The sequence below is a fragment of the Lissotriton vulgaris genome, chromosome 11, assembly GCF_964263255.1.
Source record: "Lissotriton vulgaris chromosome 11, aLisVul1.2, whole genome shotgun sequence".
Taxonomy (NCBI): Eukaryota; Metazoa; Chordata; class Amphibia; order Caudata; family Salamandridae; genus Lissotriton; species Lissotriton vulgaris.
This window is the reverse complement of record NC_141699.1, coordinates 92,469,427-92,496,637: the sequence shown is the minus strand read 5'-3', so window position 1 is coordinate 92,496,637 and position 27,211 is coordinate 92,469,427. Positions and strand designations below refer to the sequence as shown.

The window sequence follows — 27,211 nt, the reverse complement described above, 5'->3', positions numbered from 1 at the left end:
AAGCCGGGTCACTTGACCAGTACGGCTGAAACATGTCGACCACATTAGCTTGAGCCAGGAGATAGTCAGTATAGTTTTTGCACTATCAGGCTATTTTAATTATGACACTTGAACAATCCTGAATAAACATATTTTTTGCCAAGTAGCCATTTTTAATTTATCTCACACACTTTAGCACTGCACTTCACTTGAGTCCACTTGGTTTGAACATCTACCTTGGTGAGATGGCACAGGAGCATGGGGACAGGTACCCAGCAGGGCCTAGTAGCTCAGAGCTGTGGGCCTAGACCTGGTTCTCCTTGAGCTCCATATGACGATTCTCCGCCAGTAAGGGTGGGCCGATGGACTCTTTCCTCTAGCCAGGTGATGGGCAAACTTTCTTTCCTTTATTGGGTCCCTACACTGTAGCAGCATCTAGCATTTCTTGTTCCCTCACAATTGACTGAACATCTCCAATTAGTTGTTTATACTGTGATTGGGGAGTGGAGGTGTCTTCAGTCATTAAACAATTCCCCTAAGACCCTTCCATACGTCGTTATTCTTTGCCCTTTTGCATTGTGCCACTTGACGCGCCATCCCGGCCACTAGCCACGTGGTCAGCGGCCATCTTGGCGACAAAACCTACAAACTACACTGCGGGTCTGGTTGCTCCAGACTTGCCCTCGCTCCTGTAAAAGGGAGCACCCACTCTGATCTTGCTGGTCTGAGTGATAAGCCTTTTTCGATTCCTGCGTGGCTTGCATTAGCCAAGGCCTGTTTACTCCAATCAAGTTGCCAACACCGCCAACAGCGAGAAGCCTGCGTGGGACAGCTCGTGATTGACTCCTCGACAACCTCGACCTCTTCGTGTTCACGTGGCTGCAGAGAGAAGCTACACCTCATCACCTGTTTGCACCCGACATCGCCTGGTTCCAATCTGGTTCTACTGTAGTCACTGGCTAGTGACTTTGAACATTGTCCCCTCTGCTTTCAGGTCTTCACCACTTCAGATCCACCCTTGGGTCCACCGGAACTCTTCACATCGAGCCGCCTGTAGCATCTTCAGCTCCAAGCACCATCGACCAGCGTGACGAAACCCAAAACTACTTCGACCCTATGCACCCACGTGCTCTGGGTGAGGTAACTCAGCAACGCCGGTGTTCCCACACTGGTACACACCTCTAGTGTCTGTGTCTTAAGTTTCATTCCTCTAGGTCACTCGGAAGGTTCCTAAATAACTAACTTTGTAACTTTTACGCACCATAGACATTGCATTGGTGAGTGCGTGCACTTTAAACACTGCACCCGAGTCCCGCGGGCCTTTCCCGACTTAGTCACTGCTAGTCCCGATCAGCTCCAGCGATTCCCAAGGCCCTAGGCCTACTTCCTTTTCGATTGGTATCTCTCATACCACTTTCTTAGTATATGGTTGAGGTGGCCCCTAGGGCTCATCCATATTGTGCAACTTTTGTGTATTTTAAACTGTGTTTTGTTTTAACGTTTGTGCTTCTGTGCTCATAAAGAGTATAGGGGATATTTGTAGTTAATAAATATATATATATTTTCAACATATATCTGTGTGGTGCCCTTTCATTTGGTATTCAAGGGGGTTGTATATGGTAAAACAGCTTGCTTCACATGCCTTTCAGAGTTTAGCCTAAGACTGCTTTGTCCACGCTACCACTAGGATAGCTGGTCTATAAGGTTGACTTACAACCAATCATCATAAGGGTTGCTTGGCATGGTACAAGGTGATCACTAGAACTAGTGAGCATCATATACCAGGCCAACTTCTCACAGTCCTCACTTTGTGTCTTTGTGGTGGTCTTCATGTATGGAAGTTGAGCCAATTTGTTATGCTCTGAGTTCTCAATAACCAGGCACCTCCATTTGAGACACTGACAACCCTTGTCTGTGTGAAACTAGTACCCCAAGTCATTATTGAATACACACCTTTCTCACCATGCCCATACTATATCTAGCATATAGTAATCTATTTACTATTCCAACGCCAAGTCCCTTGTATCTTACAGTCCTGAAGAGAACTCCATGCTTCAAACAAGCTTGAGAAGTCATCAAGAGGTCAGCACACTAATTGACAATAGCTGGAATAAATTACCAATATATTATCAGCTCCTATATGTGTTTAGGAGACATATGTTTGAAAGGTGTTTTTAAAAGTGTGATTGATTTACTTCAATGTATTTCCTCCTCACTGGGACACTTCGCACTTTAACCTCTATGCAGCAAAATATTTATCAACTAGTCTGTCCACTTTGGGTCTTACCGAACTTTGGGCAACTCCTATCAGTCACTGCCTCCTTAAAAAATCAACAAAGAAAATAGTAAAGAATCAATCTTGGATTGAAGATAAGGCAGCCCTAACAAGGAGGTTACATGGCTGGATGATCTTGAGTTCCTATTCCTCCCTGGCTGCACAAAAGTATCTAGCTTCGGGTTTTGCCAAATATACAAAAATTCAATTTTTAAAATACAGATTAGGCTTGCTGCCATGCACAAAGCACTTTCCATAGTGGCTGAAAAACCAATCTGATTTCAATTGTCGCTTATGTGGTACATCACAAGAAGATATGTTGCACCTTCTCTGCACATGCAAAGGACTAACAAAGGAAAGGAGACAGCTTTGTAAACCACTTTTTAATCAGAGAGGTTTTCGCACACGGAGCCAAGCTGTGCAGGCATGTTTTGAACCCAAGGACACGCAGCTTAACTGCTGCTTTGTTAAATTATTGAAACAAGTGGAGAAGAAAATGCCTAGTGAGAACAGTAACACAGCTGACAAGGAAAAGTCGAACGCTGCTAAATAACTGCGTATTCCTTTAATGTAAACATTAATTGGTTATAGTGGGTTTTTTTAAACTGGTTTTAATATTTTAAAAAACTGATGACATGTAATGAGATATTTTGTAGCAATGGTTTTAAGTAACTCTGCTAAATAAAATCAACTTGAAACTTGTATGCTGTTGGTTTTTGTATTGATACTCCAACCGTTTCTATTCATATATATCCTGGTTCCTTGGAGATTACACATACCTTCATAAAATTATAAAATTTAAAAATAAGTATTGGGAGAGGTATTTTCTGACTCTGCATTTAATGAGTGCTCTGAATACAAGTTTGCTGTTTCATTTTTTCGTAGATGTAGATAAACCATGTGAACCATTGTGCTTTGTTTATAATAAGATATATGATAGGTTAACTGACACTACATTTTATGAACAGTCTCAGTCATCTATGCTTGTTGTTTTTACAAATTGTCCTGAAAATGCACCATTGTCACATCATCATTTCAAATATATCTTGGGAGGATGAAGCTGCAGCACTACTGGGGATTGTCAGGACTGCTTACCTCACTATGAAAGCTATCCATAATCGCAAATGTATGTGAAAATTGGGCTTGGATGTGATGTTTTTGTAGTGGGTATCGTGGAAGTCCAGGGGTGGTCTCAGAGATAAGGGGCATGTATGTGCTGCATTACTTTAAGCTTGTCTCAATACACAATAGGAGTATTTAAAACCACTGTTCAATTGTTTTCCCTGTTGCTTTGCACTGAGCAGTTTTTTAAACTGTGACCGACTATCAAGCAATATTTTTTAAAAACACATAATTCAGAAAAGTAGGCACAACTAATAGTGCCACATCAGTGCAATAACTTGTGTGTATACATATGTTATGTTATGTTATTCAGAACTGATAGAGCGCAAGTTCACCAACAGGTTTCTTGGCTCTGGTATTTTTCATTGAGGTCACTAATCAGAAGGTCTAGGTCTATCTATAAGCTTGGGTGAAGAGTCAGGTATTCAGCGTCTTCCAGAAGCGAAGGAGATCTGACTCTAGCCTCAGTGGGGGTGGCAGAGAATTCCAGAATTTGGGTTGTAGTATTATTGTATGGTGTATATTGTGTGAATTTAGAATTGCATTGTATCACTTTGTGAACAAGCTACTGTGAAACAGTCTTGTTTTATGGTATCTTATACAACCCTGTTGTACAGCTCACCCATGTGTATGAAGCTATGAGGTTTTTCTTTAATTGCTTATAAATCTATGTACACATACATGCTACCAAGAATGTTCCTTACTTCACACATTTTCCTTTCCACCATCCTGTCTAGCCCACCCCTATCTTTTTTAGGTGGGCACACACAATTGCTTGTTGGAAAACCTCATACTCACCCTCTCCCCCTATATTATTGACGATTAGTTGTTGTTTAGCATTTTAGGACCCTAGTGTAATTTTCCCGATTCATGCCCTTATATAGGTATAAATCACCATGTCTTTATATAGGCATAGAAATCATAACCATATTTAGACATAGCTCATGCAGTCCAAATACGGCATGGCTAGTTCCACTAGTTGCGAAAATCCACAACGATTTCTTGGAAAACTCAGCTTCACCGGTTAGGGACTTCCCTTTGCTTGAATATTGATTTGTCCAAGAACTCATGGAGTTTTCAAAGAACTGAGACTCTTTGATGATGTAATTATGGCCACCTTTACGTCAAACTTGGCACCTTCAAGGTATAAATATGCCCACACTTGCCATAGCAAACACACAGTGGTTTTGAGCAGTTCGACTATCTACTTGCCCGACCCATCTCGCTACAGCAAGTGCCAAAGGAAGCCGATCCTCCAGCAGACGCACTGAGAGCGACGCTGTCTTTTCTCTTGCCGAGAAATCCAGCTCCAGTGTTTCCAAGCTCCCTTGCAGGTTGTTGGGAAATTGATACCAGAGACTGACCTCCTTCATTCTAGACCAAGGTACTGAGCTGATTAGACCCTAAAAGAAATCTTGGATAGATTCTTGGCAAAAGAATACTAAACTTATGCTACACCACACTTACTTCTTCCCTTATAATAGACTTAGGTTAGGTACATGGGGTAGGCGTATTTTAGAAGCACCAGTTGAGTACTTTTTAGTCTTTATTTATGTATGTATTTTATGGCTTAGAAACCATACCATGCTTTTACAGTATTATATTATAATACTCTTCTTGCTGTATGCATTATACTTTACAGCCAGTATCGCGATTGTAGCAGTTCATTTCTTCTGCATGAGAAAGAAGACTGTTCAATAAATACTTTTATTGAAAATGCCTATCTCTCTATTTCTCTGCACCTCTGATGAAACGAAGCATGCACGAATGACTGAGTAAAATATCTATCTATTGTTTCCACGACTCTGAAGATCAGTTTTATCTTGGGGAAACAAAAGATGTCATGTTTATGCGGTTGTCAGAAACTAATCCCTTCTTGTGAACTCGAGAAATGTTCTAGTGCCCTCTGAGCTAGCTGGCACTCAAAATTAAGTTTAATATATTCGATAGAGACCTATTAGACATAAGTTCTACGTCACATCTATTGGATATATTATTGTAATGCGCAGACCCTTTTGGGAGTATAGGAACTACACTACACAGTGGCAAGTAATTAGTGCACAAACACAGTGGACAAAGAAAAAAACAAGATACTCTTGAACAATAGATTTGTGAACCAGAAAGCAGCCTCATAAAGGGACCTGGCAGGCCTGCTTTTTTATAATGATTTAAATACATTTCTTAAGAGGGGTAGGGAACCTCATCTGACCCTGAAATGCGGGGGCCATCATCCTTCATGGGCCCGTATTCAGTCAGAGCCCTATGAATATATTTCAGATGAAGCAGTCTCGCATTCAGCACGAGTCCTGATAGACCATCTCCTGAGGTGGAAGCCGAGAGCATTTACTCGCGCATTCACGTTATTTTAAAATTTGAGTGTCTCTAATAACTTGTATTATTTTAAACTCACCAGCTAGTGAGATCACTTTGAGAGCACTTGCTCGAACTTGGCAGGCACGCACAGCGGATCTTAGCGCTGACGCGCAGCCTCCCACAACACTCCCCCTGACGCCATTACCGGCCACGAGAGAGGCCATGCCCCTTTTTAGGCCACGCCCCTCGTCGCCGAGTACAAAAACGCTGAACACAAGCAACTCGCCAGATAGACCATCTCCTCAGGCGGAAGCCGGGAGTATTTACTCGCGCATTCACGTTATTTTAAAATTTGAGTGTCACTAATAACTTGTATTATTTTAAACTCACCAGCTAGTGAGATCACTTTGAGAGCACTTGCTCGAACTTGGCAGGCACGCACATCGGATCTTAGCGTGACGCGCAGCCTCCCACAACACTCCCCCTGACGCCATTACCGGCCACGAGAGAGGCCACGCCCCTTTTTAGGCCACGCCCATCGACACCGAGTACAAAAACGCTGAACACAAGCGACTCGCCAGATAGTCCATCTCCTGAGGCGGAAGCCGGGAGCATTTACTCGCGCATTCACGTTATTTTAAAATTTGAGTGTCACTAATAACTTGTATTATTTTAAACTCACCAGCTAGTGAGATCACTTTGAGAGCACTTGCTCGAACTTGGCAGGCACGCACAGCGGATCCTAGCGCTGCCGTGCAGCCTCCCACAACACACCCCTGACGCCATTACCGACCACGAGAGAGGCCACGCCCCTTTTTAGGCAACGCCCATCCAATCCCCTCCTTCTGGCTTAAATCATGTGCATCCACCGGAAGCGCAGCGGACGAGCGTAGCGGGAGCGCCTAAGGCAAGCCCGTCTGTGCCCATCCGCGCCAGGACGGGCCTTAGGGCTTGCCACGCTGACCATCCTATCATGTATTCACCTCAATCACTCAGAGATCTACAGAACACTGCCACCACACCATCTCCTACGGCTATGCGTCGCATATCCTCTGTTGGCCTTATGCGCCCTGACCAACTCCATCCTTGCGGACGCTCACCTCCAGCTATGTTGATTAGAAACACCACGTCCATCAGGGTATCATATTTGAATACCCGCTCGCTAGTGAAACACTCCGAGGACATTTTCATCTTGTTATCCAACTCTAATCCTGACATGCTCCTGCTCACGGAAATTTGGCTTACATCAGAATCCCTCCCGGACATCCTGGCTGCCCTCCCCCCTGATTATTATATTCTCCATGCCGACCGCCCCGGTGACCAGCCCGGGGGTGGGGTAGCAGCCATTATATCTAAACGCTTGAATTCGATCTCCTCTTACTCTCTTCCCCTCCCTGAGGTGTAGAACTTACTCATTAGCGTGCAAACCGACACCGGCCCCCTCACTTTCCTCCTCCTATACCGGCCTCCACATTCTATGCCATCTTTTTCCTCCATTATGAGTGAACAACTGTCCACTCTGTTAACGCTGCACTCCCGCTTCGCTATCTTCGGCGACCTAAACTATTGGTTCGTCGACATTAACGCTGGCCCCCATGCCACCGAGCTCTTTGAGACTCTCAAAAATCTGAATCTCACTCAACATATCTCCCAACCCATTCACATTAAGGGACATATTCTGGACCAGATCTGGACCTGCAACCTGGCCCTGTCCCCACCATACATACTTCCTTGTGTCTGGTCTGACCATGACCTGGTGGACACCACCATCACAGTTGCCGGTCAGATTCCTGCCCCCCTGATGGCCGGTGGCCTTTCTCTGAAATGGAGCACATCCGACTCCCAGGGTTTCCTCACTGCCCTGGCCGACTCCCGCCCAGCCTTTCACGACTCAAATGACATCGATGGGTTAGAACAAGACATCGGATCCTGGCTAGAGTCAGCCAGCGACCTGTTTGCTCCCCTAGTCAAATTCCCCCGTACCAGGCACCGGAACTCCCATAGGTGGTTCTCTGACGACCTCAAGGCTCAGAAATTAAAAACACGCCAGTTAGAACGCACCTGGAGACGTGACTACTCTGACTCAGCCAGACAGTCCTACCTGGCCGCACGTAAAGACTTTAAAGCAGCTATTAGCTTAGCCAAAATGGAACACGTTTCCAACAGGATCTCTTCGGCAGCCGACAAATCTAAGGAGGTGTTCAGAGTCTTGAACGAGCTAACTACAGATGACAGAACCCTCCCAGCCCAGACCCCCACCCAGGAGGCCTGTGACACCCTGAACTCCTTCTTTCTGGAAAAGATCACAAAAATCAAAAAATCCATCCCTCCCTTTCCCCAGTCACCCCCACCGGATAACTCCTCTAACAACTCCTCGACTTTTACCACCTTTCCTGCTCTAAATCCTACCTCCCTAGCAGAACTAGCAACCCGCGTGAAATCTGGCTCCCCGAACGACTATTGTCCAGCGTCTGTCCTGCGGAGCATATGTCTTAACCTGCCAGATTGTATTCTACACTTACTTAACAGATCTCTCAGCAGTGGCATCTGTCCTATTTCCTTTAAGGAGGCCATCCTAGTACCCCTTCTAAAAAAAAAACGGCGCTGACGCTGCGGATTATCGCCCCATTTCCCTCCTCCCTGACTTTTCCAAACTTATGGAGGCCCATGTCACCCGGTGCCTGTCAAAATTTATTGAATCTCCTGCTATCTTGAGCCTAATCAGGCCGGTTTCAGACCCGCCCACTCTACAGAGGCCGTCATCCTGGCAGTCCTTGACACACTCAGGAGTAACGCGGATGCGGGGATCCCCCAAGCCCTCATCCTCCTGGATTTGTCAGCCGCGTTCGACACGTTGGATCATAACATCCTTCTCCACCGTGTCGAGCAGGCAGGCATCCAGGGCATTGCTTTTGAGTGGGTCAAGTCCTTCCTTACGGGAAGAACACAGGCGGTCCGCCTGGGTCCCTACACTGCCAAAAAAACTCCCACGTCCTGCGGAGTCCCCCAGGGCTCCTCCCTCTCCCCGCTCCTATTTAATTTATATCTCCGGCCACTGATTCAGTCTCTTCTGAAATGGGACATTATCGCTTATAATTACGCTGACGACTTACAAATAATTTTCTGACTCAACTCACCACATGCCATTAAAACTTTTCACAGAGCCTTGATTCACATCCAACTCTGGATGAACCAGAACCAATTGAAGTTGAACCCCGGTAAAACCGAGCTCCTCCTCCCTGGAGTCAGTCACACCCACTGGGGCCCGCAGTTCTGGCCTCCGGAGTTTGGCGCCCCCCCCCACTCCAGCTAAAACAGCAAAGAGTCTGGGCGTAATCATTGACGCCGAACTCTCCCTCAAAGCTCAAGTTGGAGCGGTAGTTTCATCTTGCATGTACCAACTTCGGAGGATTCGCAAAGTTCGTCATCTTCTTCCCCCCGCGGCACTTACCCAAACTGTCATCTCACTTGTACTTTCTCGTCTGGACTTTTCTAACTCCATCTATCATGGTCTTCCACAATTTCTGTTACAACGTCTCCAAGTTGTCCAGAATCAAGCGGCCCGCTTGATCCATGGAATACCCAGATGGCAATCAGCCAAGCCTTTGCTCATCAGCCTCCACTAGCTTCCAATTGACCAAAGGGCCGCCTTTAAGGTGGCATGCCTCACCTTCAAAGCCCTTCACTGCTCTGGCCCCACGTTCCTTAAATCTCTCATCCGTCCTCACTGCCCAACACGCAACCTCCGATCAGCCCACCGTGATCTGCTAGTCGCCCCCAAAAACAAAACTAAGAAATTCGGCGGTCGCCGCTTCTCCTACCTAGCTCCTGTGCTTTCAATCAAATCCTTCCCTTCCCTCCTGAACTTCAGAAAACTGTTAAAAACGTATCTTTTCCCCCGCCTCAGCTAGAACTCCGCCACCTGTGCTCCCCCCTCACTTGCTCTGTCTATCAGCGCCAGGATGCTTCGGTGTCAGTGCGCTTTACAAATTGCACCTAAGATAAGATAAGATAAGTCCCATCGTTTTGTGTTATGCACTGACCTCTTATGCAGCCTTCTTTGTCTTGTTGCACCAGCAGGAGGTTTGGTGGTGTGTCTGGGAACAGTGGGAGCGTGATCAGCTGCAGCAGGGCCCCCAGTCCACAGACCGACATGAGAAATGGCCACAAGCGCTCTGTCCCCATTGCTTCGCTGTATGAAGACATAATCGATAGTCACTGGCTGGCGGTAAGGCAGAAGAGTGCAAAACACTGGTGCTGTCAAACAGGATAAGGGCAGAAACAGCGTATTTTTTTTTTACCGTAGCCCAATAATTTGTCCAAAGAGCTTCCCAGCAGTCACATATACGGGGCCGGAGGAGTTAATTAAACCACGCAGCTTCTTGGGGGCTATCTCGCCCAGGTACTGAAGGCACACGTTCATACCCAAGCCTAAGGTAAAAACACAAAACAGTTACATGCAGAAGCAGTCGAAGACAGTGAAACCCTCAAACAGGTTGTGTTAGTGTGGTTCAGAGTATATACTCCTGTACATTGCCCTACGTCACCTACCGGGATGCACGAGTGATATAGAGGTTCAGTATATTTGCCCCCTAGTCCCTCAGGCTAGAATTCAGTACTAAGGTACATATACCATAAACGCTTTTTAAAACCTCAATACAGTGCTCCTTTTCGTTCACATTTCAGGACTTTTCACACAAACATTTCTGCCTCTATTTTATGTTTGCTTTTCCTTAGGCCTTTTTGTAGGTTTTCCACCGTTCTGTAACTTGTATTCAACCCTAAACCAGGAAATGACATCAGAGAAGGATGGGACATTTAAAAAGCACATTTATGAAAGAAGCAAAGATGATGAGTCAGAGGTTGTATTTCTTTTCTGTAAATGTAAACGTGATTCATGTTCCAATGCGCAGGACAAAGCTGTTGCATAAGTTACGACTTTGGCATAACTCTACAAGTGGTGCTTTCTCCCCCACGGGTGACATAGGTGAACTTGGTTCAATTCACCAGTGATGAATGTGAATGACAATATATTGCAGACCTGCAAAACACTATTCAATGCGTAATTGACATAGAAATATTGCTTTTGGTTAAATAACACTCCCATAAAGGGATCTGGGACTGTGAAAACAGCAACACACCTTATTTTGTTTTTCACAGTATAACACACTCTACCCTAAGAAGAATAAACACTTTTAAGTAAAATGTTTTAATTACTACTGGAACAATCTGTTTTTCATTACATCTTTAACCCCTTCCCTGCTGCCGTCGGCTTTTGGCCGTCGCGAGCACTACCTCGCTGTTGTTGCGAATGTCCAAAGGCCGACACGGCCCCACCCACTCAGCGGAACTGCTGCGAAATAACGGCCGCGGCTAAAGTGATAACTGCACAGAATATTCTATAAACAATAGCAAGACATGTTCTAAGTAACAAGAGTAAAATGAACATATCTAGCATTGTTAATATGGTATTAAAGTTTCATCTAGAGCCTAACACCCCAATGCCTACTTCTATGCCCAATACAGTGAGAGAATAAAAGGCAGAGCAACTTACATTTTAGAGTTTCTTCGTAAGAAGAAACACACTGCATAACTTGTTGACAGCAAAGGCTGTCTTTATTAGTGCTGTAACAACTAGTTGGTCATCGTTCTGATCTTAGCTTTATCAACTTCAATCTTCAGACGAGATGTATCATCGGCAAAACACGAAGTGCGCTGGCAGCAGGTGTGTCCATCTCTGGCAGAATTACGGGCGATACGCTGGGCAAAGAACCTCTCATGACAAGGAGTCAAGTGGAAGTCCTTATATCCTAAATCTAATCAGAAACTGGAATTTCTGACATAAGTTTAGTACTGTCTGACATAGATTTTGTGCATCAAGATATGTCTCCGAAATATTTCCTTATGAACATATAAAGCAAAAGGACTTCAGTTGATATACAGTATTGTGGTTATATGTCTGTGTGTGTTCTTATAAAACATTGACATAATGAGGAGGAGACATTTGGCCCAAACTAATGTAGCAGTAGATATTGTATCTATGTCATCAGTTAAAGAACTTGACAATATCACAGTTTTTAGAAAGATAAGGCCTGGCGACATCTGCGTTAAAACGCAGACAAGACAATGATTCTGCGTAATTCTGGGAATATGAAGCCTTCCATTGTCTAAGCTAAGGCAGATGGCAGTCTCCACCAACTAAGATGGAGTCGAGCCTACCTAAGATGGAGTCTGACCTTAGGAACTATACGTTAAATCTCACTGCCTAACACGTCCAAAAATGTAAATGAGGTGCATGGATTTTGTTATGTAATTTGATAACTTGATTTACTTACTAACACAGCCCATACCCTTCATATATATATATATATATATATATATATATATATATATATATATATATATATATATATATATATATATATATATATATATATATTCACTGAAAAAAACATAGGTTATAGACCATATATAGTTAGGGATTAGCATTTACAAAACCTTATTTTACTCGCACAAAACCATTGAAATTCGCATATATAGTTAGTTGCACTAACTATATATCGCGCACCCGCAATCTACTGCTGATGATGTCACATATTACATCATTCATGACATGGTCAGTCACATCACTGATGACATCACTGATGACATCATCCAGTGACTGTATGTTTCTGTAAAGTTAAAATATGTCTTACATATTGAAGAATGAGTGGATGTATACGTGTCTGGATGAAGGATTTAAAAGGTGCATGACTGACTGTATGAGAGAGTGATTAAATGTGTCTCACTGAGTGCATGGGTTAGTGACTAAACTGTCTTAATTTGTGCATCATTATGTCTGTTGTTCTGTAAACTGCTGCATGTGTTAATCAGTAGCTATATAAGTAACTACATGGGTTATTGATTGGTTGCCCAAGTATTTGTATGGGAGACTGAGTATGTGTGTGGGTGGCTGGGTGGTGTATGACTCTGTGCATAGATGTGTGAGCAGTTGATTCACTAGATGTATGGGTTCAAAAGTGCATGTGGAAACAGCTGTATGGGCGGTTGACTGTGTGCATGAGTGTATTGGTGAGTGAATGGATATCTCAGTGCTACATGTCAAAGTAAGTACATATGTAAAACACAGTACATGTGAGAGTTGACATATATATATATAACTGTGGATAAGAGCCAGTGAATGTGTGAGTGGCTGTATGGATCATTGTGAGCTTGTATCAGGGATTGTATAAGAGAGTAAATATGTGTTAGTATATGTTTGAATAAGTGAGGTGTGTATAACTGTATAGTTGAGGAAATGGAGGTGTGATTGATTCTTTGCATGACTGACTAGGTGTGTGAGTAACTCCATGGATGAGTGACAGTCTGTGAGTGTCTGTTTACACTGAGTGTATGTAAGGTTATATTAGAGTCTGAAGAGGTTCAACGTATTATCACATTAATGATATCATCAGCGATGTGATCAGTAATGTCAAATGAGATGTCATCAGTGATGTCATCAGTGATGTCATTTGAGATGTCATCAGTGATGTCATCAGTGATGTCACTTACCATGTCATGAATGATGTAATATGTGACATTATCAGCAGTGGATTGCGGGTGCGCGATATATAGTTAGTGAAACTAACTATATATGCGAATTTCAATGGTTTTGTGCGAGTAAAATAAGGTTTTGTAAATGCTAATCCCTAACTATATATGGTCTATAACCTATGGTTTTTTCAGTGAATTTTTAAGGTTTTGTAAATGCTAATTCCTAACTATATATGGTCTATAACCTATGGTTTTTTCAGTGAATTTCAATGGTTTTTTAATAGCAAATATCAAAAGCTGTAAAATGTATTCTTATTCTAATTCAAAAATATATTTTAGATTTTTGTAATATAATTTTTTTATTTATATATTTTTTATTATTTTTTTTTTGTTTCGCTGCCGGTCCGCGAACCGGGCAGCTTCCCGTTAGCTTCATTTTGTTCCGCGACCCGGTCCACGAACCGGTAAACGTTGCGTTAGCGCAACTACCGCGTTAGAAAGCAACATCGTGATGCGTCGCATAAGCGTGACGTATAACTTTACCGCGTAATGCGTCTTATGACGCGCCGTGTTAGCGCACCCGGAAGCGCTCCGGAACACGAACCGAGGCGCGAAGCGCAGCGCCCCGGAAGCGATCCGGGGCGCGGCGCGGAGCGCGTAACGTAAGCATAACAGGTCATGTGACTTGTTTATAAAACTTTTCATTGGTTCATTTTACTTTTGGTTTCCTAATGATGGAAGGCCTGGTCATATGACCTAAAAATAACACTTTTCATTGGTTTAGATCATTACTCTTTTCAGAGCTACCTTAACTATAATTACTCTTTTAAAATTTCGAATGTACCTTTTTTCACTAATTTTCACTTATGTTCGCTTCCCGGTTCACTACCCGGTTCGCGTACCGGCAGCTAACCGCGCGAAAAATTCAATAAATGGTTTTTTATTTGGACATATATGAGCCTCCTCAGCCACCCTCAGAAAACCTAGGGGGTCAGGATACATCTCCTGTGCCCCCTTATACTCATTTCCCCACATTGTTTTTCCGCCATCTTGTGATTAAATTCGACTGAAACACAAAATGGCGAACTCCCGTTTCGCTACCGGTAAGCTACCCGGTTCGCAGGGGCACTTTAATATCCCCCTCATCAATCCTAGGGGGTCAGGAGGGGTCAACCTTGACCCCTTTCATTAAATTCCCCCTTTGTTTTTCTCCACCTCTTGTCTCTCAATCCTACCGAGAGACAAGATGGCGGCCGTTCCGGACTGTTTAGAATGTTGACAGACACCGGAGAGCCAATCAGCTTCGCTTCGCGAAGTTCCGTTACGCGTCAGGTGGCCACCGGGTTCAACAGCACCGATGATGGAGGCAGTCCAATCAAAAGGTCCTAGTCCCGCTCTGCCCTCTCTCAAGCTCCTACCTTTCCCGGTCCTGCCTACATGCACAGTACTTCGAGTCCTCCCCCTCTTGGAGCAGTGATTTCGCTCCCGGCATCTTTAAGGGTGAGAGGAGATCAGCAGCCCCCCCAACCAGCACGAGACCCACTGAGGGCCTGCTGCCCCAACTCTTCACCTTGTGAGCTTGTCTTGCATCTCTTCAAATGCACAGCAGGCTGGCCTGTGGGCCCATCACTCCTCCTCTTGGAAACTGGGTCCACTCTGGTCAGGTCGTCTGTGGGTTTCTTTCCAGGCCTTTTGTCACTGCTGCATTCACCTCAGAATGTTTGTCCCCCCTCTAAAAAGGGCCTCTTCGCCTGGGGGCCTCTCTCGGTTTGTCCACCAGAGGACGGGAAACCGAAGGTGCTCATCATTCTGCCCCCCTTCGGTGGGAGCACCCAAAAGGGTCCACGGCCTCGATGCGCACCGTTGCAGATTAATTTGGAAGGTCGGTAGGCTAAGGAGTGCCTCGCTGGACTCAGCCGCCACCAGGTGGCAGCCCGCCGCACAGCCCTTCCGTCGGCATCACAGGAGCGTCCTTCAATCAGTCACTCCATGCCAAGGCTGGGGAGGGCTGTCGGTTTGCAGGATATGTTCGATGGTGGCAGATTTACAGGGAAGGCTGCGCGGGCTTGGGAGCCTTGCCCACTTGCAAATGCCATGTTGGGCGGCTGCCCACGCCTACCGGTCTGGGTTTAAAATTGGCCAAACAATTGGTGATTTTGGGGGCATATTATCAAGGGGGTTTATCTCCACTTTTTTGGCTTTAAAAGCCAAGAAAGCGGAGATAACATTTTCTCCCTATTACCTAGCTGTCGCTAACACCAGTTAGCGACAGCTACTAGGAGATAGCGACCATCTTGGGCCCCACTTTGCATGTCAGAGAAATTTATCACTAATGACATGCAAAGTGGGCTTGCCAAGATGTTAGTGACTGGAAACAGTCGCTAACATCGCTATCTCCTATTACCAACTTTTGGAGATATTCGCGCTAAGCGCGAATATCTCCAAAAGCTAACACCTGCCCTGAGCAGTTCTTGGTCATGTTATCCAATGGGAGGTGGATAACATGGCTAAGAGCATTAGCTCGGTAATGCATGAATATCGCTGACTTTTCAGCGATATTCATGCATTGCGTCCGATTTTTATCGCATATGCGATAAACCTTGGTAATACCAAGGTTTATCTGCGATAAAAATCGCCGCAGGTCGGTAATAAATGTTTGTCTCTAACCAAGCAAAAGCGATAATTATCGCTATTGCTTGGTAATATGCCCCTATATCCCTTCAATCTCCACTACAATTAGCATCTGTAACTTGGTCTATAGTCTAGTACCATATGTTGTATAGATCCAATTTCAGTTTGAAATACAATTATTATGGAGTCCTTAAGTCATATTCTTTAGATTGGGATTGGATACTGTTGTATTCTCTTATTTTGTTGTAGCGTGCATTTCTCTTTAAATGGAACATTCTAACTTTTCTGATGTCATGATGCAACTTGGTGCTCTTGTGTTTCTAGACTGCCAGTTGCTTCTAAGCCTTTGATGTGAACACCAGCTTTTACTCTGTTACTTATAATAAATTACCTCAACAATTTCTATGGCATTCTTGGCTGTTTATCTTCGATCCCATCCTCGTTACCATCTGATGTAATCAAAGATAAACAGCCAGAATGGTTTACAGTGTGATTTGGTTTCGGATGAAGTGACTTGGTTAAAAGTAGTGAGGATACCATTAGTGGGGACACCTTTATTTTACTGCAAAGGATCAGAAGGCAACCTAGATATCTTCAGGATTTTGTGTGCGATTAAGTTTGTGTGTGGAAAGTGTGGGCATATGTTCATTCATTACTATTGTGGTAGTTCATTGTTTTTTTTTAATTTTTCCAGCTTCTTTTGTTTTTTTTTATTTTAGATTGGAAGGATTGAGGATATATTGTATTCTCTTATTTTGTTGTGGCGTGCATTTCTCTTTAACCCCTTCACTGCGGCGGCAATTCCGCCGCAGTGCTAGGGGGTCGGGTCGCACGGCTCACCTGCGCTTGTGACGGAACCGCTCCGTCACGCGCCTTGGGTGAGCTGTGCTAGTGATGGAATGGTTCCATCACGAACGCGCCCGCTCAATAGAACGCACCGCGCAGGCGCGAAATCAGCGCCGCGCAGGCGCGAAATCAGCACCGCGCAGGCGTGTCGAGCGGGCCATGACGGACCGTTCCGTCACCAGCACAGCTCACCTGAGGCGCGTGACGGAACGGTTCCGTCATAAGCACCGAATGGGTTAAATGGAACATTCTAACTTTTCTGATGTCATGATGCAACTTGGTCCTCTTGTGTTTCAAGACTGCCAGTTGCTTCTTAGCCTTTGAAGGGAACACCAGCTTTTACTCTGTTACTTATAATAAATTACCTCAACAATTTCTATGGCAGTCTTGGCTGTTTATCTTCGATGACATCAGATACCACCATAAATGGACAAAAAAAAGACTCAGGAATGCACTACTGCGGTAAAAACCTATGTACCTGATGTTCTCTGAATGCATTCTAGGGAAACAAAAACCTGCCAATCATTCACTATTTTATTTAACCCCTTCAATGCTGATGACGGAGCGGTTCCGTCATCAGCATCGGTTGGGCTGTGCTGATGGCGGAACCGCTGCGTCATCAGTACAGACCTGCGGGGGAGCGCTGGCGCTCCCCCCTGGTGCATCGATCGTGGTCATTTTAGCAGGGGTGGCAGCGGAAGACTTTCCGCTGCCACCCCCTGGCCCCTCCACGCTTCCTGGTGACGTCAGGGTGCACAGCGCGCTCCGATGTCATCAGGAAGCGCTGGACGTGCTGGAAGCCATTTGTTTCCAGCGCGTCCAGCAGACAGTCGCTGTTTGGTGCTCCGGTGGGGCGGGGGGCCGATTTTCGGTGCTTTGAGGCATCGGGGGGAGGAAACTGTGTTTCCTCTCCCCTGATGTCCCAATGCAGGGCATTCCTGGTGCACGATTGCGCACAGCGTCGCGATCGTGCACCAGAAATGCCCCACTAGACACCAGGGATTGTGTTTTGGCTAATTTATTTGTGCAGGAAGCGACCCCTTGGGCAAGGGTCGCTTCCTTTGGGGGCCATCATAATTTTCAGACTTTTCCGCCCCCCCTGGGGCAGATCGGCCGTTTTTTTGGGCTGATCTGCACCCAGGGGGGGCAGAAAAGCCCACTAGTCACCAGGGATTTGTTTACGTTTGAAAAGGAAACGACCCCTTGGGGCAGGGTCGCTTCCTAGTGGCCCTAATTTTGTTTTTGACTTTTCTGCCCCCCTGGGTGCAGATCGGCCGTTTTTTGGGCCGCATCTGGACCCAGGGGAGGCAGAAAAGCCCACTAGACACCAGGGATTGATTTATATTTATAAAGGATGCGACCCCTTGGGCAAGGTCGCTTCCTTAGGGGGATGAAATATTTTTCAGACTTTCCTGCCACCCCTGGGGCAGATCGGCGTTTTTTTTTGGCCGATCTACACCCAGGGGGGGCAGAAAAGCCCACTAGTTACCAGGGATTTTTCAAAAACACTATATGGACAGTGGACCACTTTTAGCACCCTATAAGCACCAATCCATCTATTGCCAATATATACATTTAAGTTGTCTTTCAGATCGTGTGCAGTAATCAGAATACTCCCTGTCCGGAGAGTATATCCCAACAGCTTTGGGAAACACAATGTTTACAACAAGTTCCGAAATGCACCACTTCGACAGTCAGATTTACACCATGTCGGTGAAGGAGTCTATGTTCAAAAGAAATAATCCAAATAAGAGAACGCTGAGTCCGAAATTGCAAGCAAGTGTTCAGGGTTCCTTTAATATTCCAATTGAAAAGCCAGCCAACGCGTTTCGTTCCGTCAAGCGGAACTTCTTCAGGGCTGCAAATCGTGAATAAACATACAAAAACCACGTGTAAGTACCTACAAAAACCAATATTGTGCTTAATACATAAGAGAAACAACCAATATTAGCATTACCTGGGGCAAGCTAAGATTAAAAACATACTACCATTTAAAAAATGCAGCAAATATATTGTAATACTAAGCATGGGAAAGAAGAGGAATTATCCTGTCATGTTTGTTCGATTCTTTAGCTGCATAAAACATTTAAAAAGGGAAACAATTTTGGGGGTATATTCTCCAGCAACGGCTCCTATTTTGGCCAATGATGTCTAACAATGAAATTCTAAATTGAGACACATAGCAGTTTTCAACACATTCAGTTTGTATATCACAATGTTATCAGGGTTGCAATTAACAGACAACAGCGTTCTCATTACTTGCCCTTTATGTAACAAGATTCGTGACTGCTAAACATTTCCAGATTATACACTTGGTTGATCAGTTAAGAATAGTTCGTTTTGCCACATCAGAAATATCTGGATTGTATATCAAAGTAACCAGCACTATTGCCAAGAATGGAACGATTCCTTCAAGTCTAAAGTCTACTATACCGGTCTGTGACAAATGCGTATAGCAACACCATAACATCCCTACACATATCTCCAAGTCCATTAATAAGAAGAAGCAGGCCCATATATATCTGAGATTGACCCATTACGTATAAAACATACAACTAGGCAAGAATGCACGTAAAACAAAAGTGTGAGTAAGTCTCCTACCGTGATGGTAGTTGACGAATGTAGAGATTTTCTGAGCCGGGATCACAAACTGCCGTAAATATCTGTATCCTATGTCTGGATGTTGGTGAGTAAATGAGGTCACCAGATGTCAGAATCAGAAAGGTAATTGCCTAAAAATAGTATGTAAGAAAGAGAATGTGTATAAAGACATGTATGCCCAAACCACATAGATTCGTGAAACTCTTAAGATTGGATAGCCATAAAGTTTCCAAAGGCTTGTCTGAGCCTTTACTACAGTGGATGCATACAATCAATAGGTACCTTGTATCTTCCAAAAGAAATGCTCCTTACGAAAGCCTTCCTGCTGTTTTTTCTATTTTTTCTATTATTTCTATTGTTTCATTTCTTCATCTTTAGTGACAATAAGCTGTGCAGTTTATTGCTGGATAGTAACCTGCAAGAATGTTTAGTTGCACAGAACTATATCGGCTGCATGACTCATACTTTGTCGAAAAAAACGTCTAGAACACACATGGGGTATACTAGAACAAAGTGACATACCTTAAAATGTATGGAAAGTTCGTATTGTTCACTGTCACTTGTTCGAATTCATAGATCCCTAATCGACTCTGGCGAAGTAGTCACATTCAGGTAGTTACCTAAAAAGAAATATTTTGATATATATAACCATTCTTGCACTCTCTAAATGGAAAACACGAAAGCGGACGTGATGCACCCTTGTTGTTCTATTGTGTTGGAATAGGACGAGACGAAATAATCCCCTATTGCCCAGGTTCATTGAAACATTGTGTCGAACCCTCAGGCGTTTTATGTCTTACGCTCTGTGTCAAATGGAGTGTCGGCATATGTTAGCCCAAGTTGTGGACAAATATGACAGAAGCGGGGTCATTAACGCGCATCCCACGAACAGCCAAAAACGCAAAGTAATGATTGTTTAATGATGGTTGCAAAGTGCAAAGGGAAACTTTGAATATCCGGAAGCTATCTTTCACGGGGAAGAAAATATTGCGTTCAATATTTAATGACATAATGGTCATGTGCGAGCGTAAACGAAAACGAAATGAAACGGTAAGGATCCTACCTGTAGGGGTCCCATTCGATGCCCCCAGTCGGCGTTTCCACGGTACTCGCGCCAAATCTGCTCCGGCCAATATTACCGTACTCTAACGCTGGGAGAGTTTTAAAGGGGCACTTCCTTTCCACGTGTTGGTGGCGAATAGAGCTCACGACCCGAACCACTACTGGAGGGTCGAATATGGCCGCCATTTTAGACTAGTCAAAGTAGGCTGATAGGCAATCATCAAAGAACAACAATAATGTAGATGGGTCAAAATGCTGGAAAATATAACGGGAATTATTAACAAATAAAACACAGGGTGTAAAGGAATATGATAACAGGGTCCATTGTATGGAAAATATATAGGGTCAAAGGACTTGGAGATATGAGAAAATAAAAAGGGTAAAATAGCTAGTGATGCTCGACGTAGGTCAAGACCGGTACTTTGACAACAAAGGAAAATAACTGCTCGATTTGCGTGTTGGGAAGAGCCATGGGGGCGCAGTCTATATATTCAATATTACATCAAATTGGGGCTACATAAATTCCACATCATTCATATGCAAAAACAGTTTAAACTTTTGCTAGGGATAAGCATAATAATACAGTGAGTGAAACCATAGGGAAATTGGTAATCGGAAATTCCAGAGTGGTCCACGGGAAGAGGGGAAGGGCCTATGGACACATACAGTGGATGACAAACATTCATGCTCCGTTTCTGGTTAATCTTCCTCCCTGCGAAGTAAGCCAATGTGTTCTAGTCATTAATGCGATGGTATCCTAAATCAAATAGTAATGCATCTCGTCCTCTGTATTATGTCCCATCTCTACACAACGTAAACAACATATCCAAGCCGCTTCCCTTTTCCTGAGCAAAAGTTCACGGTTTCCCCCTCTTGGGTGAGGTGGTATATAGTCAATACCCTGGAACCATAGTACCTTGCTTTCTTTATGATGTTCTTGCATGTGGTAAGTCAAGGGATACTTGAGGTCATAATTTCTTATGGCACGAGTATGTTCCTGTATCCTCAATTTCAATGGTCGTATGGTACTTCCAACATATATCATATTACAACCACAGCCAATAACATAAATCACATGGCTGGTGTTGCAATTGATATAATGCCTTATCTCATATTCTCTGTTGGTGTTATATCTAAATTTCTTTGTTTTATTCCTTCCTAGTGGACAGACATTGCACCCCCCACATGTATAAAACCCCTTGGGTTTAGTCTGTAACCAGGTGCCTGTCTTTTTCTTCTTGGTGGGATAGCTGGGGCACAAAATGTTTCGTAAGGTTTTCCCTCTCCTAAAGGTGACACTAGGTTTTTTTGTGATGTCTTCCTTTAGGTTTGGAACCTCACACAGTAGTTTCCAATGTTTTCTCAACACCTTGAAAACCTCTGTGCTGTTTTGTGTATATTGGGTGGTGAACGCCATCTTGGGTTTGTTATTCTTTTTGTTGTTCTTTGCTTTTTTAATGAGGGTGTTACTGCGTGACACAGTCAGTATTCTTTTTTCCGCCTTATCTAGGATTTTCTTATTGTACCCCCTGTTAGTAAATCTATTCTTACAGTCCTGTATGGCATGTCTGAAGTTTTCTTCCTTGCTGCAGTTACGTCGAATGCGCACCATTTCGCCGTATGGTATATTGCGAATGGTGGAACTAGGGTGTGCACTCGAGGCGTGCAATAAGCTATTGCACGATGTGCTTTTTCGATATAGATTACTTTGAATTGTGTTGTTTTCTATAAAGAACAATATGTCCAGAAACTCTATTTGTTTGGAGTCAGATTTGATCGTTAGTTGTATGTTATAGGGGTTATCATTCAAGAAACAGTTTATGGGGTGGTGGGAGCGTGAACATGCTTTTGGCAAATATGCCTCCCCCTGGATAGACATGATCATATTCTGGGGGAGGTATATCGACGATATCATCATGCTTTGGAAGGGGAGTAAAGCGCAATTGCATTAATACTTTAATTTCTTGAATGATTACTGCTCTGCTTTTTGATTCTTCCTCTGACCATGGTCCAGAGTCTGACTCTGATTCTGATCCAGATGTGGGAGGTGAAGATTCAGGTAGTGAGTTTTCTCTACATATGGCTTCATCTGATGATGAAGACACTCTGATGCTGATGAAGCTACTTTTGGTGTGGATGATGTGCCTGTGGTTGCGGAGGACATTGCTGTGCCTGTGGTTGTGGAGGACATTGCTGTGCCTGTGGTTGCGGAGGACATTGCTGTGCCAAGCGTGCAGCAAGAGACATCTGGGCTGCAGCCTGGGGCTGCTAGACTTCCAGTTGGTGTAGTGCGACGAGAGGCAGCTGGGCGGCAGCCTGCGGCTGCAAGACTTGACATTGAAAGTTCTGACCTCTGGGTTGCACCAGGCATGGTGCAGCCGGCATTGCCTGAATTTTACTGGTGTTCCAGGGTGCAAGGTGAACACTGAAAACTTTTTGCCTATTGATTTTTTCAAGTTGTTTATGGATGATGTGTTTTTGGCAGAGATTGTAGAGCAGACTAATTTGTATGCTGAACATTTTTTGAGGGTGAACAGTGCCAGCCTTAAGCCCCACGCTAGAGCTACCCGGTGGACTCCCACAAATTTGGAGGAGATGAAAAAGTTTTTGGGGTTAACTTTTTTGATGGGCTTGCTTAGGAAACCATCAATGACTTCATATTGGTCCACTAGTCCCTTGATGGCAACAGCTATATTTCCGGCAGTCATGAGTCGTGATAGGTATTTGCTTCTGCTTCGGATGATGCATTTTGTTGACAATAGTCTTGCTTTGCCACGAGATCACCCTGATTGTGACCGTCTTTTCAAGATTCGGTCTGTCATTGATCATTTTGTTGATCGAGTTTCTGAGATCTTTTATCCTGGGAGAGAAATTGCAGTGGATGAGTCTTTGCTGTTGTTCAAAGGCCGCTTGGTATTTCGGCAATACATTCCTAGTAAGAGGGCATGCTATGGAATCAAACTGTATATGCTGTGTGACAGTGAGACTGGATATGTCTCTAATTTCAGGGTGTACACAGGTAAGGAATCCAGGATTAACCCCCCTGGTTGTCCGTCGACTTTTGGAGTGACTGAGAAAATTGTGTGGGAACTTGGTCGTGGATTTTTAAACAAAGGCCATCATTTGTATGTTGATAACTTCTACACTGGTGTGCGGTTGTTCAGGGAATTGGCCAAAGTGAACACTGTGGCTTGAGGCACAATCCGCTCAAACCGTAAAGGTTTCCCAAAAGAACTTGTTTGTCGAAAGCTTGCTCGGGGACAGCGCAGTGCATTGGGTTGTGAGGAGCTTCTAGCTGTGAAGTTTTCAGACAGGAGAGATGTCTACATGTTGACTACAATACATGATGAAAGCACTGAACCGGTGACTGTTTGGGGTCAGGTTGCAGAAGTGCGCAAACCTGTGTGCATAATGCACTACAATAAGTACATGGGTGGTGTTGACAGAGTAGATCAGAGGTTGGAACCGTATGCTGCTCTTCGTAAGGCTTACATTTGGTACAAGAAGTTGGCTATCCATTTTTCCACTTGGCAACCTTTAATGCTTTTGTTGTGTTCAAGAATTCCTGTCCCCAGTCAAAGATGACTTTTGAAAAGTTTCAGGAGTCTGTAATAGGCAGCCTTGTTTTAGTGGAACAGGCAAGTGTTCCTAGAGTTGGAGTGGTGGAGGATATTGCCAGATTGAAAGATCACCACTTTTCTGATACAATTCCTCCTACAATCTCAAAAGACTTTCCCAGTCGGAGATGTAGAGTCTGTTGGCGAAGAGGTTTGCGGAAGGAGTTTCGTATGTACTGCCCTGACTGCCCTTCAAACCCCGGGCTGTGTGTACCTGCTTGTTTTAGATTGTACCACACGCAAAACAATTTTTGGGAGTATCAATGAGTGGTGAAGTGAACTGGTTGGTCTTATTGTTCAGTTTCAAAGTTTGCATTTGTGTAGTCTTTTTAGTTTAGTTGTTGAGTTAGTAGATTTGTATCAATTTGCAATTTGTTTTTGTTTTTCTTTTATTTAAAAAAAAAACTAAAGTATGATGTTGGTTTGCGTGTAGTGTCCATTGTCTGACGGTGTGCATGGTTTGGCGCTTGGCTGCCGGTGTCTGTGGAATGGTGCTTGTCTGGCGGTGTCTGTGAACTGGTGCTTGGCTGGCGGTGTGCATGGTCTGGTGTTTGGTTGGCCGTGTGCGTGCTCTTGCGCTTGCCTGCTGTTGTGTTTGGATTTGTCCATGACTGGTGGTGTGCGTGGAGTGGCGCTTGGCTGGTGGTGTGCGTGGAGTGATACTTGGCTGTCTGTGCATGAAGTGGTGCTTGGCTGGCGGTGTGTGTGGAGTTGCGCTTGGCTGGTAGTGTGTGTTGAGTGGCGCTTGGCTGATGGTGTGTGTGGAGTGGCGGTTTGCTGGTGGTGTGCGTGGAATGGTACTTGGCTGTCTGTGCACGGAGTGGTGCTTGGCTGGCGGTGTTTGTGGAGTGGCGCTTGGCTTGCGGTGTGCGTGGAGTGGTGCTTGGCTGGTGGTGTGTGTGGAGTGGTACTTGGCTGTCGGTGTGCGCTGAGTGGTGTTTGGCTGGCGGTGTGCATGGTCTGGTGCTTGGATGGTGGTGTGCGTGGAGTGGCGCTTGGCTGGTGATGTGTGTGGAGTGGCGCTTGACTGGATGGTGTGTGTGGAGTGGTACTTGGCTGTCTGTGCACGGAGTGGTGCTTGGCTGGCGGTGTGTGTGGAGTGGTGCTTGGCTGGTGGTGTGCGTGGAGTGATACTTGGCTGTCTGTGCACGAAGTGGTGCTTGGCTGGCGGTGTGTGTGGAGTTGCGCTTGGCTGGTGGTGTGTGTTAAGTGGCGCTTGGCTGGTGGTGTGCGTGGAGTGGCGGTTTGCTAGTGGTGTGCGTGGAATGGTACTTGGCTGTCTGTGCACGGAGTGGTGCTTGGCTGGCGGTGTTTGTGGAGTGGCGCTTGGCTTGCGGTGTGCGTGGAGTGGTGCTTGGCTGGTGGTGTGTGTGGAGTGGTACTTGGCTGTCGGTGTGCATGGTCTGGTGCTTGGATGGTGGTGTGCGTGGAGTGGCGCTTGGCTGGCGGTGTGTGTGGAGTGGCGCTTGGCTGGATGGTGTGTGTGGAGTGGTACTTGGCTGTCTGTGCACGGAGTGGTGCTTGGCTGGCGGTGTGTGTGGAGTGGCGCTTGGCTTGCAGTGTGGGTAGAGTGTTGCTTGGCTGGTGGTGTGTGTGGAGTGGTACTTGGCTGTCGGTGTGTGCTAAGTGGTGTTTGGCTGGCGGTGTGCATTGTCTGGTGCTTGGATGGTGGTGTCGGTGGACTGGCGCTCGGCTGGCGGTGTGTGAGTAGTTACTTTCTGTTGGTCACTACACACACTGCTAGTTGAGTGACACTCCACGCAGTCCATCATTTTGTGTTGTTGCAATGTCAGAAATGTGGGCGTGTGAAAGTGATGGGCCCTTGAATGGCGCTGTCTGCTGGTGTGAGTGTTGAAATGTGATGGGTCAGCAGCTGGCGGTGTGAATGTTTTGTATGTGTCACACGTACGAAAGGTGTATGAATGGCCTGTAAAGAGGTTGGTGCCTTGACGTGGCTTTACAGCTCACGAGCTGTGAGTCAGTGGTTCAGTTTATCATACTTTCAATTATACGCAGTGTATTTCATTTTTGTGAAATTACTTGCGAATACAATTGTATGTACTGAATCATCACTCACCCTCATGCCAAATCCAACCAGAATGTGTGTGTGCTTGCGGATTAGATGGCTGTGCAGTAATGTTTCTCTTTTATCTCTTTCTGAAGTAGGGTGTACCTTGTCCCTTATTGTGATTGTTTTAATGTGTTGCTGTTCCTTCCGGATGGTGTCAATGGTCTGGTTTGTATCAGGTATGAAAGGTGCGTGAATGGCCTGTAAAACGGTTGGTGCCTTGTCGTGGCTTTACAGCTCACGAGTTGCGAGTCACTGGTTCAGTTTTTATGCATTTATTTATTGACAGAGCATTTCATTTTTTGAAATATCTTGTTAATAAAATGTTATGTACTGAACCATCACTCGCCCTTGTGCCAAATCCAACCTGTATGTGTGTGTCTTTGAGGAATAGTTAGCCATGCTTGAATTTTTGACTTTTGAGTAACTCTGTTAAGGTGTACATTATAGCTATAAATAACTTACTAAATTTAGATATTATTGTTTAACCATGGAAGTATATGGTCATGTCTTCCTGGTGAATTCTATTGTTGATTTTTATCCACAATCTCCTGCAAACTTGAAATTGTCTGTCACAATTTCCTTGAATCACACGCTCTCAAATTGAAAACTTAATTCTCCACCGTACGATTTGAACCGTTTACTGTTGCAGCCACTATGCCTACCCACGCAAGTGAGGAACCATTTTTATCGGGAGACCTGGGGGAACGCTGGGTGGGAGGAAATTTGTGTGAGCCCAGTGATGCCACGCTTTCCCACACAAAAAAGTGTGAAAAAACTGATTTTTTTAGCTAAAATTGAGATTTGCAAGGGATTCTGGGTAAAGGAACGTTGGAGGATCCACGCAAGCCATACCTCCTTGGAAGCCCCCGGGTGTCTACTTTTCAGAAATGTGTGGGTTTTGTAGGTTTCCCTAGATGGCCGTCTAGCACGGGACCCAAAACCCAGGTAACCCCTCTTGCAAAAGCTGGTGGTATTGAATGTCAATACCACCAGCTTTTGCAAGAGGGGTTACCTGGGATTTGGGCCCCGTGCTAGATGGCCATCTAGGCAAACCTACAAAACCCAGTAAATGAAAAAATACCATTGCAAGTTGCTGCTCAGTTTTTGGATCTGGGTTTGTCGGGTTCTTTGTGAAACTACAAGCCCTATATATAACCACAA

General features: G+C 44.8%; 1 protein-coding gene across 6 annotated transcripts in view; it reads right to left on the bottom strand.

Moving 5' to 3' along the window:
- The window catches only part of LOC147679019 (solute carrier family 2, facilitated glucose transporter member 11-like), a 608,312-nt gene that overhangs the window by 230,674 nt on the left and 350,427 nt on the right, over positions 1-27,211 (bottom strand). For all 6 annotated transcript variants that reach the window (XM_086942755.1, XM_086942758.1, XM_086942754.1 and 3 more), the window contains 2 exons: positions 9,991-10,120; positions 9,733-9,881 (listed from right to left, as the gene is read on the bottom strand). In XM_086942755.1, coding sequence (XP_086798881.1) covers positions 9,733-9,881; positions 9,991-10,120 — 279 coding nt within the window. The remainder of the gene's footprint in view (positions 1-9,732; positions 9,882-9,990; positions 10,121-27,211) is intronic.